Raw genomic sequence first — 14,665 nt, forward strand, 5'->3', positions numbered from 1 at the left:
TCAACTGACTGGCCCTTTCAAAGATGCCTGTTGTGTGGTGACCTCCCCACCGCTGTGGTCCATTCTGTTTCCCCAAATGCACAAAGGTTTTCTCTGTTCCATATACTTGAGAAAGGAGCACAAAGCCTCATTTTCTCTTACTCCTAGAAGCTACAATAAATGCAAGACTGCCAGCTCCCATATGCTTCTCTGAATGTGTATTCCTCAATCTTGTCATCATCATCACAGAGACATCTGCCTTCTTAATAGAAATGCAAAGCAGAAAGCAAAGATAGACATATGGCCCAGCCGAGCGATCTACATAGCTGAGAGACTGCATAGCTAAAATCTAGGTAACTGCAGAAGGGCAGTGGACCAGAATGGAAAATACAGACAAGCAGGCAACATTTTACAAGTGTTGCTTTAAATGGAGGACAGCTTCTGAAGGATACCACATGGGTAAGACAGGCACTGAGGGAACACTTGAAAAATAGATATGAACAAAAAAGAAAAGGCAAAAGAAATAAACATGCTTCAGGAGATTTATCAAAATGGTTCCTAAGATTTTATGGAGCATCTAGAAGACACAGTGAAGGCAGAGAAAGAGGGATGTGAGAAGTGAGGGAGGAAGGGATGTTGGTGTCTGGATTCAAGCAAAGGCAGGGAGTGGGGAGAAATTGTTCTTTGACCTCTGTCACAAACTTAGGCCACTCTGGCCACTGCTTTAAAATCTGAGCCCGACTGTCAGCTTCTCAGTCTATAATGAAACACTTATGTCGGTAGCATTACAGGGCTGAGGTCACACAGAGCTTATTCATTTCACCTTGAAAATTTTTAATTGTATTGAAATGGTTTCTTTTAACAAAAAGTTGTTACACTAGCCTTGTGTGTGGTAGACATGGTTAACACTGTTTGTCTTCTGCAACATAAAGGTCAGGAGGCTTTTTTCAGGGTCCTGAAGACACATAAAAGCTAGGTCAAAATTAGAAAAGTTCCTTGAAATGAAAAGTGTGAGACTATCTATCTCAGTTATGCAAGGATCTAACTAAGGAGGGCTGGAGCTGGCTTTCTTACCTGAGTGAAAAGCTTTATTCAGGTAAGCAAAATAATCCGCACTTTTAGCAAGATTAGAGACTAAAACCTTTCACTACCTCTTCATAAAATGTCACTGGATATGAAATGCAAAAAGCAGTGAGTTAGAAATCAGAAGTTAAGAAATCTGAGCTAGTGGAGAGTTGCCTTCATTTATGAATGTGGCGTAGTTCTGAAGATACAACAAATATGAGCTCTGGGATAAAAAAAAAACCAAAACAACCAAAAGAACAAATAGGAAAGAGTGAAAATGAAGAACAGAAAGGAAATCACTATGCTTATGCAATGGTTATGTGCTTGTGCCTCAGTCTATAGTGATTCATTAGTCCTTGGACAACTTACAGAGGCTGGCCACAACAATACCAGAACACTACTTTTAGAAGCGTAAGGAAATCCCATTTATTGCTCAAACATACTGTTTTAAATCCTCGTTCACTTGTCAGTCCAAAGTCAGAGAGGTGCCTTCTCACACAATTAAATTATGGTGATTTTCTCCCTGTGATTTACTTATTCCCTCTGCTGTTGTTTAGTTTATTTGTAGACTGTCATAAGGCTAAAATAAATGTTGCCAATATGCTCCTGCTCACAGCTTCCCTTACTGAATTACACATTCTCCTGTTTGCTTTAATGTGAAGGTATCATTCCTAATAAAAGTTGTCTTTCTCTTCCTCGCCCAATGTAAGTTGCAAGTGTAAGAGGACTTTAGTGACAGTACTGTGATAGTACATGAAAATCTTAAGGACACAGTCTGCCACAGAATTGTTTAATTCAAATTATTTAGCCAAGCATCAATTTTCTTATGTTTCTGCTGTCCTTGGCCTGACAAGAAATTCTGCACTTAGTATTATAGACTTTAAAGCTATTAGTTCTGTTCTTTAAATAGATAACAAAATGTGTATTTCTCACAGAACACATGTTTGCACAAGCAATTATCTTACAATAATACCAACACTCACTAATTCAAACAGCGATACAGCACCAAAGGGTTCAGATTAGTGAGATCCCACCCTTTCTCCTGGCTCCTACATGACCTTGCACACACATAGCAGTACCGTAGAGACATAAATACCACACACCTATGTTTTCTCCTCAAAGCCTTGAGCAAAATACCAGCTTACTTGTATAGAGGACATCTGCGCATACCCTCTCCAACTGAAGCTAGGAAATTCCTGAGGATCATAGCCAAACCGAATTTCCTTTCCATTGACAGTAATACCATCTTCAATCTCAAACTTCATGTGGTGCAGATCAGGGAAAAAGTAGTTTTTTTCAGGCCTTTCAAGGAGAAAAAAAAACAACAAAGAATTACCCGTCACCGTATGGTCTACATCTAAGAGCATAAATTAGTGGAAGGGAGGTGACCTACTGACTACTGAGGAATCCTGATAGCAGCTAATAAGATGGATGTAATAAGAATTCTCTTTCCAGAAGGTTTTCCAGCTTACATGTTTTCCTATATAACTCTTGATAGATGTATAGATACATATGCAATACTATTGCAAAACAGATACTGGTTATTTAAGGAAACAAATTAAAAAATCTTATTAAAGTAAAAGAAGAAAACTGCACAGAAAAATTATTATCAATAGCTAATACAATTTACCAGCTTATTTATCAACACATCCAGAATCTCACGCGGAAGTATAGCAAGGGACTTGTGGGCAGTTTCAAATGAACTCACTCCTGACAGGCCGTCCCTACGACGTGCACCCTGCACTGGCAGCCACCCAAGGGCCCGGCACACATCGAGCTGAGGGATCCCCCAACATCACACTGGCAGCCTGTCAGGCAAAGAGCAGAAATCAAATAACCCATCAGAAAAAAAGTGATAAAAGTTATCAGAAAACATACCTCGCTTCCACTAATTAAATACCATTAATGACTTGTTTCCTCCTTCTGGAGCCCTTCAGGCTCAACTCCCCTCACTTTCAAACACATGATAACACACATGTATAAGCTGCAATTATTTCTGGCCTCCCATGTTCACGGTTGTTTTCTTTATTTCTCCTTGGAATGTGACAAAAGCCACTTTAAAAAAAAATCACAAGTAATAAGCCATGCCACATTACTAAATGCAGGACTACATTTCTGTGGAACACTCATTGAAATGTTTTGCTAGTAAGTCAGAATTCCTACAGCAATATCATGATGAATAATTATTGCAAAAAACAACAACAACCAAAACCAAAACAAAAATCTAACAGCAAAATTGTAAAATGTTAGTCTTTCAGAGTCTGGTACCCCAATATTTAATTTATGTTACAAAAATTGCACACAACAAGAACATACATATTCATATAATAGCTTATGCATATTTTTAACCAATACTAGACGACAATATTTAATGACTTTCTACAGGAGACAGGACTTGTGACACAAACTAAAGGACACCTCTAGTAACGAGGTATAATACATCATACTAAGGAACAAGTATGCCTAGGTTTAAAATTTCAAGCTGAATTGAAAGGTTGAAAGCTCCTAATCACATATTTACATCATAGCATAAAAGCATCCTGTTTTCTAAGACTTTAAACACCAGTAATCTCACTAAAATCAAGGATAATTAAAGTACTTGACACCTTTGTGAAACCAGATCCCTTTCATTAGCTCCTTGGTTGACACATCAGTATGAAAGCTTCGTTTGATACAGTGGCCATTATTTTTAACTTTGTACATATTAAATGATTGTTCAACATACTTCAGTGCTTTAAAAATAAATCTCTGCACCGGCCCTGAAGAGCTGTAAAGCACACTGAAGTCAGTGAAAGTGCTTTCGATAATTTTAACAAACCTAAACAGTGAGGGGACAAGGAGGGAAGGGAACTGCTGAAGCAGCCGGGCCACTCAAAACACATGGCAGAGCAAGTATCCTTCAGAAGAAGGACCACTTTCTCCGCAGCTATATCTGCCTCTGCTTGAAAACACATTTAGCCCTGGGTCAAAGCAGTACACGAATATACCTGAAAAAAAAAAAAATCAAGCTAGTATCTGTTATAACATCTTAGGGGTTTTATTGCAGCAGCAGGCCTTAAGAGAACTGCTAAGCAGAACAGACAGTTACCACTCTTACAGGTAATGCTTGCAGGAAAATCAATCATCCCTGGCCCCACAACTTGGGAGGAGCGAGAGGAGGAATGACTCCCGGTTATCTTGTTTGATAAGATAGCAGTTTCAGCAGCACCTTGTGTGACCTCACTGCAGGCTTTGGCAGAGGAGCCTCAGGCACTAAGTGGTGTTAAATAAGGCACCTTGGAAGGCAGGTGAAGGACAATGAACTCAGGGGAACACTTTTCTTCATGAGTGAGCCACAAAAAAACAAAGCAAAACAAAACCCCCACTGGGAACTACAGTTGGTAGTTTCTCCCTCTGGAAGGCAAAGGAGTAGTTACATGGATTACAAGCAATTACAAGCAGTAGTGCAAAATGCTGTGCACACAAGTGACTCAACAGATACATCCACATTTTAAAATACAGCCTACCAAATTTTGTTATAAGTACAAATGTGCTACTAGAGATGCCCTTTATTCATTTTACCTTGGCAGCCAAAATAATTCTTGTTTTCAAGAGCATAATAGCCAGCTTCACAAGTGTCACAGGAATCTCCACAAACATTAGGTTTGCAGTAACAATGGCCATTTTCCTGTGAAGAAAACAATTTCATAAAAAATGTTTCAGCACCTTTTTCAGAACTTTAATCTCTCAATACTTTGAATTCCCTCTAATTCTAAAGAGGAAAAACATTCAAATCTCAACAAAAAATATTATCTGGACATAACTTCAGTCATTTATCATCTGCAATGAACAGATTAGAAAATATATAAATTCAAGATGATGAAAAATTTTCAGAAATGTCATACATCCTTAGAATGTATACATCTTTTATACATTCCTAGGATATATAAAATTTATGTATAAAACTGTTTCTTTGCTGTATAAAACCAAACACTTCAAGTGCAAAAGCAATAGTCAGGACTAACATTTCTACCTTACCAAATGTTACAACAATTTATCTCTACAAAAATCAATTTAATTAATGTCTGTCTTTTAATTTCACTTTACCTGCTGACATTCTCCGACTCCACTTAGTGTTCCACTCACATCGCACTGACATGCTGCACAGATGAAAAAACAGACAATCTGCATTTCACCTTTCCAAGATACTTTGCAGGAAAAAAACCCACCACCCTGAATCTGCAATTTTGAGTCATAGTGCCACAAGACAGATTTTACTCTGGAAGGTTCAGACCAGCAGAAGGATACTGGCACAAGGTGAGAAGAAAAAGCAAAGAAAGAATGAGGACTTCCATGTATGTGTAATTTACTGGTGTCCTTTAAAGTGTTCTAACTTGTGTTTAACAAAAACAGTCTTGAGTTTGGATTTACATTTCTTTTCTTTCTTAGCAACATTCACATAATTGATACAAAACAGCATTTTCCAGCCTGACTGCACCCTTCTATTCCGCAGTGCTACTTTGGGACCAGTTCAACTCTCCATATGAATTATAAATGAAGTAAATATTGTGGGAAGGAGCTACAGTGACTTAGAGGTTTGGTGAAACCCTGTATTGATTCTGTGACTGAAGGCAGAAAAGATTAATTACATAAAGGGTGCGGTAATTAATCTCTGAGGAGATGTTTAGACTGTGTATTATTTAGAGATTTAGAGTCAGACTCAATGATATTGGTATCAGCTCTAAGGCTACTCATCCTATCTAGGTGGCTGTTGTGGTAGAACCTGTCAGAAAGGAAATAGTTGGGAAGAAAAAAAATCTTTAAAGAGTTTTATCTTAATCCTTTCTAATCTTTAAGATTATTATTATCATCTGCCTGAAAAACACACACTCGCTGTTAGCAAACACTAAAAATTGCAAACAGATCAGTATTATTATAAACATAATCTATAACATGTCACACTGAGGCCACAAGAAGGCCTTTCATTCCTCTACAAGCTAGGAGATGACAATAAACGAAAAAGCGTCTTTTTCTCAAAACAATGAGCCAAATTCTGCTTTTGGTGTTAAGGGCTGAAATCCCGTCTCACTCCAGTAAAACTGCCATAGGGCTGGATGAAGTACACATCATTGTAACTCAGAGCACACCTTGGTCCAGCACTAGCAAGCACTCATTACATTATGGTCTAATTTCTAAAAGTAACTGCTGGTATCATGGGTGATTTGGTGTTACAATTAAGGAGCACAAAACCCACGCTGTTAACCAGAGTTGTGAAAGTCACTGAGCACCAAAGATGGTGACAGCAAAAAAAGATGACTTTCAAAGGAATGTAACACATTCTGTAACTTGAAGAAATATGTCATGAAGCCATACCTGTACATCCCTCAGGGTTTTCTTTGGCCAGGTTCCAGTACAGTCGTTTGCATTTACTACAGGTAGGACCTTCAACATGCTGAAGGCATTGACAATAGCCCTAATGACAGAAAGGAGTTAATATGGGTTCATCTGTTTCATAAAAAAACATACTGCTCTTTAGTACTAAGAAAAACCTATTATTATTAACAGCTCAGGCTGTTTACCGACCTTTACAGATGCGTGGAAACTGAGGCTGATTCAGACTTCTTAGATTTTTGTCTCATACTATCAGCACAGGATTGTTCCACCCTACATATTTTTTCTGTATCTAATTTATTCTAAATGCCTCAATGGATGTACTTTCCAATTCTTTTATAGCCTTATTAGAATTGCTCTAAAATATTAACTGTTTTGCAGAAAGTTTAAAAAACAAATTTACTTTAAAATAATAATTAATTTTCATATTTACTCCTTCCATTATTGGTGGAAGGTACACATAACAGTATACATGAGCCTATATAGATACTTCTTCCATCGGTCTGATTTACCATCTAGGTCTTTGCCACACATTTGGCAATGACTGTGATTTCTGGTAATATACTACCAATTACAACTATCACTGTATTAATAACAATAATAGTGGAATAGCAACAGTTACAAAGAAATAATATTTTTTTCAAGAATAATTTGATGCTGAAATGGCCTGTTGCAACCCAGAACCAGACGGTCTTGGATAGGTTTATATGCATACATGATGTATATGTTCGTGTTCTATCATACCAAGAAGATATAAACAGTACGTATATTCCATATATAAAGATTAAAAAACCTCCCACCCTCAACAGTTAATTGCACTTGTATGGTCACAGAACAAAACACAAAGTTTATTGCCACTCTTACTCTGCAAATAAGTTCATGCAATTCTTTCATGGTCTAAGAGCAGGCTTCAGGACTTGAGCAATGAAGTGAATGCTTTCAGCAAAGGCACATGAATTATTAACATGTATTGTTAGCTGCAGTGGTAGAATACTTACAGAATGAGAGCCAATGCTGCCTGAAGGGTCACATTCACTGTTGACACCTTATGAAATTAAAAAAAACAAACACATTGAAAGATCTTTTGAAAACAGAGCTGTGGAATGTAGTGGTGCAGAAGTACAATGTAACAGGTGTGAGTTTGAAAGAGATTTTTAGTATGATTACCTTGGAGGGACTCAAGAATTTTAAACTTCAAGACCAGCAGAAGCCTTTAATAATGATTTTTCAAATGTGTATTTAGCCTGATTTAGACTATTTTGGTTTGGTATGCAAAGTAGTCACTTGGAAAAATATAGCATTAACCTACAGAATTGAGAGACATTTTCTTAACGCTCCTGTGCCATCATCTAAAAAAGGCTTTACTCTTATAGTTCACTTCATGAAATAGCATACAGAATGACAAACAAGCTCATCTAATATGTGCTCCTGGTGTGTCCCTCCCTTCCTCTCTCCCCATGCTTCATTGGGTTTCTGTAAAACTTTGCATGCAGCAGACTGCCCTGGAGAACCTTGCAACAAAAACAGGGGCGACCCAAAACAGGATTTTCCCTCGGAAGTGTTACCTTCACAGTAGGGGAAACTGTCAGCTGCAGAAAGGCATCTGTCACACCATCGCCCCATGATGCCCGTTTGACACTTGCACTGCCCTGACGAGGAATTGCACGTGCCATGCTGGGAACCGTCAGGAGAGCACTGACAGGCTACACAACAACAAACATAGACGGGGTGGGAGAGTTCACCCTGTAGGTACCAAGCAACCCCCTTCCAAAACTTTAGTACTGTAGTGGTTTTGAATATTATTTGTCTATAAAGTGTTCTTCATTTTTCTTTCCAATAAATAACTCACAAAGTCCTGCTATAACTCACAGGGTCCTCACCCCTGCTTGGAACCTATGAGTTTGAGGTGATCTGTACCATCTTGCCATTGTTTTCTTCCCCTGTTCTTGACAGAAACAGGTAGGATTATCTGGAACTGTAATAAATCTATCTTCCTCAACTTCTTTGTCCCATCCTAAGAGCAGGCTTGGGTTTGGCTTCCTGCTTTCTTGATCTTCTTATGGTAACAAAAAGCACAAGGCAAATGCTGTAATTAGACCTGCACTTAAAAATATGGTTGCAAAATATGCCCATCACACCTTTGGATCTGAGGGCAGAGGAGGCCAGAAGCAAGCTTGGAAATACACCATGCAACAGTCCTATTGTTTCAGACTCCTATGTAAGGTCACACTTGTGCAATGATTTATACACATAGGGTAAATAAGAATAATGCCACACAAAAAAAAAAAAAAACAAAACAATGTTGCTACAGCCTAGGGAACTAATCCTTGCTCATATAGAGTCTAAGGGTGAAAAGATTAATGACAATTATTTTTGTAAAGTAGTAGACAGTCTCCCAAAGAAAGAGAACAAACATGTCAGATTATTTTTTTGCTGTGGTTGTGGTGACCAGTAATTGCAGAACTCTGAGGATATATTCCTTAGTTAGCACTAATCTTTTGACTTCTAGGAAAGAGCAGTCCTGTTGATAATGATCAAGTAACTTGCTGATTTTAAGGACAGAGCCTGCATGTTTCCCTCTGCTTGATGTGAAAAACCTATACTCACACTCTGTGCCTGATCAACAGATTCCCATAGGCAGTAAAAATTGTTGATGTGATGGAAGATTAATAGAGTTAAGCCCTTCTAGACTAGAATTTATGGTGCAATGTTGGCACATGTCAAGAGCACACACTAATGTACTTAAAAGTTTACAGGACAGTGTATCATACAGAAGCCCAAACCAGCTGAAACACAGCTTATGTTCTATAAGTTAAGTGAGCCAGAACTCATAAAGGTAAATGCCCATTGTCCACCCTAAGCTGTAGATTTCATATTTTAAAAAAGAGATACAACTCCACCAAGGCCAAACTCACATGCCATGCTCACGTTAACCCAATCAGCACAGGAACAGCCACGGTGTGCCAGGGAGGACTACCAGAGTGTGTGCCTGCCAGGAAGCCATCTGCAGTGCTACTGTTGCCGGCTTTGGATGGAACAAAACTATCATGGTAACATAAGTAGTTTTAGATGGAAATATATTTGAGAAAATTTGTTTTCTTCTGTATTGCAGAAATAAGAAGGCAAACCCCATTAAAGGAGGAAAGGCTTTTACTCACGCAAGCAGCTGGGATAGCTGTAATAACCTGGAGCGCACTGGTCGCATCTAAGTCCGGCGTAGTTACTATGGCACAGACACTGACCTCCAGGACCACATGTATTCTCCACTGAGCCAACAGCATCACAGTTACATTCTACACAGAAAAAAAACCCCAATAACTAGCCTGACAGGTACCTATCTAAACCAGCAGTTACTTAAACCAGAAATTGCCAAAAAAGTTACCTTTGAATGTAAAGCAATCATGAGGAAACCAGATGAACCATAAATTTACCACCAAAAATAAACATCCTGAAGTAGATGCTTACACTGCAATTGCCTCCTCAACCACTTATAATCAGGCTCTTACTGCAATTCTATAATGTACAGTTCAGAGATTTAGTTTGATGCCTTGCAAAAAAACAGTGTAAGGGACAGAAATCCATCTTACAATGGAAAGAACACCACATGAGAGAAGTACTTAACATCTTTAAAAAATAACCTCTGAGAAACGTCAGCCACAAAGCTAGGCTAAATCTAATGGCTAACAAGAAGCTTATTTGTAACGATTCACAAGCACAAGTTCATGATGCACAAAGTAAGAACTACTGACACCTTAATTCTACAAGCAGGCTAGTGTATTGCAGCAATTTGCATGTAATACACAAGGCATGTTGTCAGACTATAACAACAAACTTCTCTTGGAGTTACCACTAATTTAGGCTAACAGCTCTATCACATAAGATAAGATGTGCTATTTTATTGAAACGATGCTGGACATTACACAGGGTCACACTTTATAGGTACATGAATGGGAACCCAGCTGGGAATCCCAGCTGCCCCCAGGTACAAACCAAAGTGTTGCAGTTAAGGATTTTATGACTGACAGAAATGGCTGACTGACAGAAATACAAAACACACACTGTCTTTCTGTTCCGTGTTCATGTTCCTGGTTCCCCCTTTTGGTTCCTCTTTCTGCTGTAGTCAAGGACATCTGACTTTGCTGTGTTTACTTCAAAGACGCCTGTAAAGACACTGGGCTTCCTAGGAAGTTAGTATAAGAGAAATACGGAGACTGAAGCTTACAAAAACATCACCTAAACTAGAGGCCACCCCTAGATGAACATTATATTGTATTCTCTCCTCATTTTAGTAATACTGATTAATTTAAAGCCTTTATTTTGATATCACTCCTATTGAGTAAAGCTTCTATTGGGTTCAACAAGGTAAGAACAGAGATATCAGTTCTAGCTGAAGCAGCCAAAAAGTTATAGATCTACTTCCCCCCTGAAGATGACAGCTCCAAACTGGAGTAGCAGGCTGGGCTGTTCACTTTCCACCACAGCTTGCAGCATGCTGCGTTAGTTTAAGTTTAAACCCATGGCAGCTTATTTTAACAGAAAAAGCTATAAACGGCAGCAGTTTTGAGTAATCCCACTGACTGTGTTTTCAACTATTTTTATCTGTCTTTCACAATTTATTTCTGCATCGCCTTTTAAGCTTTCATGTCTCTCTTCAGCTTTCGGCATTAAAAGTTCAAACGTATTCAGTACAGGTTTGATTTACCTTAAGGCTGCTACCTGATTCAGTTCTAACAAAAAAAGAAATGGTTAGAGTATTTTAAAACCACTGAACAGTGTGTACCAATGCAGAATCCTGATTTTATGTTTTTCATTAGAAAACATTAATCTATTCCAGACCATAAAGACACCATCATGTGGTATTTCTTCATTCCACCCATTGTGTTTGGTACCACAAAATCTTTGCAAGGGCATAAAGAATTCTGTTGTCCTTTCACAGGAGATAAACAAGTACATTAGTCCAAAAGGAAGGAGTCTACCATAGTCAACAATCAAAAATCATGAGATAGAAGAAAGTAAATCATAATATTCTACATAAATCTTGTTAAGCTGCACAGGAAAGCACATAACAGAACTCAGCAATATTCTGTATTCTTTCTCAATGTAAAATTCACTAAGGATTAAGGGCCTCTCTCTGCAAAGGCAGACAAAACTTAGGGGCCAGGTAGGACTTACTGCATTCCTCATACACACATAAGACCATTATGGTATTCATGGCTTATTTCATTGGTTTCCCTCTCTTGTAAAAAGCAGCCTAGAGCTTGGTGGCAGGTACACTGGTGAAATCCCATGGAGATCTTTCATATTTCATGATCACATGGACACAGGTTGGCTTGGTGTCTGTCGGACGATCTTAAGATGAGCGAGAAATCACCATGAAGGACAAAATGGGAGCTTCTAATTTTCAGATTTACAGAACACACATTTTACAAGGTACCAAACAAAGAGCCTCTGCAAAAGTAGATTAGCGCTTCACAGCTCTGCTATGCCAGTTCTTTAGTAGTCAAGCATGCTCTTTTGCTGTAAGCCTCCATGTGAAAACAGCTTTCAAATCCTTTGGTTATTAGTAAGACAGCTGTGCTGACTGAGGCTATATCAGTCTGACCATGAAAAAAAACCACCCAAGCTGTGAGAAAACAGACTATACAGACTATATAATTCTCCCTTACTATGGAAACATCCCTGGAATTAGAGAATTAGAATATATGAAGATTTCACTGTAGGGCACAAGAATCCCTTGCCCATTTACTGCTGTGAACAATGCTTCACCCACCGCAAAGACATTATCTGAAAAACACTCCTGTCTGCCTTTTCAAGGGCTTGTTTGATGCTGTACATGCAATTGGCAGCCTTACCTGGACAGGCAGGGAATGAGTGGTGGCCTGGCTGACAGCTGTCACACTGAAGTCCAGCCACCCCTGAGCGACAAAGGCATCTCCCAAGAAAATCGCAGACTTCGGGCTGGGTACCCGCCAAGTTACATTCGCACACTACAAATGAGAAAAGACATTTCAGGGGCAGCCTCTTCACAGGCTCTCTTATCCTTCTTGAAATTAGAAAAAAAACAAAAACCAAAAAGCAATCCCCTCATGCGCAACGGGACCAAAATCTTCCCTTCAGATTTATTTTGATTCACAACAGCTTTTATTGATTGCCCACATCAGTAATAATTCAGCATTGAGGGAGAGCTTAATGAAAGAGCAAAAGAATCTGGCTTGAAGTAACTACTGGGTTCAATATCAGTGTTGCACTTGGTCTGTCTTCACTCAGAGTCTGATTATCAACCCCAAGTAGTATGCTAGCTATTGAAAGTAGTTCCGTCCTTTTTAAGACTAAAATGAAACAATTTATGGTTTGGATTTACAATCTCATCTGGGAGGCATTAATAAAATGCCTAAAAAGACAATACAGAAATACTTAATAAAGTTTTAAAACAGTCAGTTTTCTACTATTGATTAGAAAGAGCAGCATGGTGCATCAAAGTAAGTTTGTAAACCCAAATTAAACACAAATTTGTTTTGTTTTTTTTTAAATAAGGGTAAGTAATAGAAATGTTCCCAAAGGCATTCTAAATTTCATTAATGTTACTAAATGAAGCTCCAGACTGGAGTCTGACAGTTGCATCACAGACAGAAATCAAGGAGATAGGGGAATTTTTAGATAGAAATCTCTCCTCATCACATCATCCCTTCTTTAACTTCTGTGAGTTTTGGGAGAGCCCCTTATGAAATCTCTGTGGCAAAAGAACTTCATCCTTCAGCATAAAACTTGGGTCTGTATTTTGTGAATACGCTTACTGATAGGGAACATTTGGCTTACCCTGGCAGAAGGGGTAATGAAAATACCCAGCTGCACAGGCATCGCAGGAAAAACCCCAAAATCCAGTTCGACATCTGCACTGTCCGGTATTTCCATCGCAGTCACCACCCAGCACTCCTGTGCCGTGGCACTGGCACGCTGAGGAGCACATTTGTAAAGAAAACATTTGCAGCGTTACGATCTTAAAGTTCCTATTACACTTGGAAGCCAATGGCTGGCGTTTACACCAGGAAGCAGGCTCCAAACATTAAAGAAACTACGGCACTTACGCAGACACTGGGGGCCAAAATACCCTGGTTTGCAGCCACCTTCTAGTTACAAAAGAAAACAGAGAAAGGAACAAAGTTAGTGCAGAAAAATCATGCAACTCCTTGTATTTTTGCAGAGAAAAACAGATCAGTGCTAAGTAATTATTATTCTTGAACCAACAAAACTATTTGTATGACCCTCACATGGAAATCTCATTTAAAAAATTAATAATCTGTAATTGTGCTTAGCCTGCCAGCACAGATTTACAATTTCCACAGACACAGATGCTTCCACTTAGAGGCAGCTGCCTTTCTTATGCCTTCAGACTCAGATGATACTTGTTGCAAATGTAAAAAGCTCAAATTCTGTTTTCTCCTGTTTATATTTACTCATTTTTCTTTGGAGTTTTCTTTCTTCTTCCTTTTAAAAATATGTGAAAGAAGGGGATGTGCGACACAGCATACCCAGAGGCCTACCAGGGCAATTATTTTGGATGCCATACGAAGGAGATAAGTGGTACAGGAGACTGAGTCTTTGTGGGCTGTGATGGCAACTGCAGACACTTTCAAGAAAACAACTGAGACTTGTAATACATGGATTTGTACTGTCTGCTTAGATATCAGTGTCTGCTACATTCACAGAAGAAAACACTTTTTCATTTCCCAACATAAACTCCAGTTCTAGTAAAGCTAGTAGAAATAAAGGGGAAGAATGTTGATTTTAGGATATGAAGAAGATTTTGAGGCTTTTTAATTCTGAAGTGTGTTACAAGAATGTATGTGATTAAGTGCTAGCTGTGATGATGTCTCTGTACTGCAGTATAATAACATATACTAAAAAATATAAGCCCACTGAGGGAATCGTATGGATTTCAGGCAGCTTTGCAGTGGGCTAAATAAGAAATGTGTAGCTCTCTTAGAAATCAAAGTCCTTCACTGCCAAGGGCAACGTACAATTTGCCAGGTGCAAGAGGACAGTCCAGAGGCAGAGGCTAGTTAGCCTTAAGAAAGAGATTTACACCACAAAGCAGCAGTTGTTGTGTCAGAAAGCTGTACATGTCAGAAAGTCTTGATGGATCTGTTCATAAGAGCACCAAACAAGACGGTCAGCCTTTGCAGATGTTTGCCAGAGGCTGGGAAAAATTATTTTGATCCATAATTCTTTCTGGAACTGGCCCACTAAACTG

The 14,665-nt window shown here is 38.8% G+C and overlaps 1 protein-coding gene across 1 annotated transcript in view; it reads right to left on the reverse strand.

Moving 5' to 3' along the window:
- The window catches only part of LAMA3 (laminin subunit alpha 3), a 119,265-nt gene that overhangs the window by 68,698 nt on the left and 35,902 nt on the right, over positions 1 to 14,665 (reverse strand). The window contains exons 12-22 of the mRNA XM_037381515.1: positions 13,500 to 13,541; positions 13,231 to 13,368; positions 12,267 to 12,401; positions 9,573 to 9,707; positions 7,980 to 8,117; positions 7,413 to 7,459; positions 6,397 to 6,496; positions 5,131 to 5,183; positions 4,606 to 4,711; positions 2,753 to 2,852; positions 2,190 to 2,346 (exon numbers count right to left, since the gene is read on the reverse strand). Coding sequence (XP_037237412.1) covers positions 2,190 to 2,346; positions 2,753 to 2,852; positions 4,606 to 4,711; positions 5,131 to 5,183; positions 6,397 to 6,496; positions 7,413 to 7,459; positions 7,980 to 8,117; positions 9,573 to 9,707; positions 12,267 to 12,401; positions 13,231 to 13,368; positions 13,500 to 13,541 — 1,151 coding nt within the window. The remainder of the gene's footprint in view (positions 1 to 2,189; positions 2,347 to 2,752; positions 2,853 to 4,605; positions 4,712 to 5,130; positions 5,184 to 6,396; positions 6,497 to 7,412; positions 7,460 to 7,979; positions 8,118 to 9,572; positions 9,708 to 12,266; positions 12,402 to 13,230; positions 13,369 to 13,499; positions 13,542 to 14,665) is intronic.

This window comes from Falco rusticolus, chromosome 3 (genome assembly GCF_015220075.1).
Source record: "Falco rusticolus isolate bFalRus1 chromosome 3, bFalRus1.pri, whole genome shotgun sequence".
In the NCBI taxonomy this organism is placed as follows: Eukaryota; Metazoa; Chordata; class Aves; order Falconiformes; family Falconidae; genus Falco; species Falco rusticolus.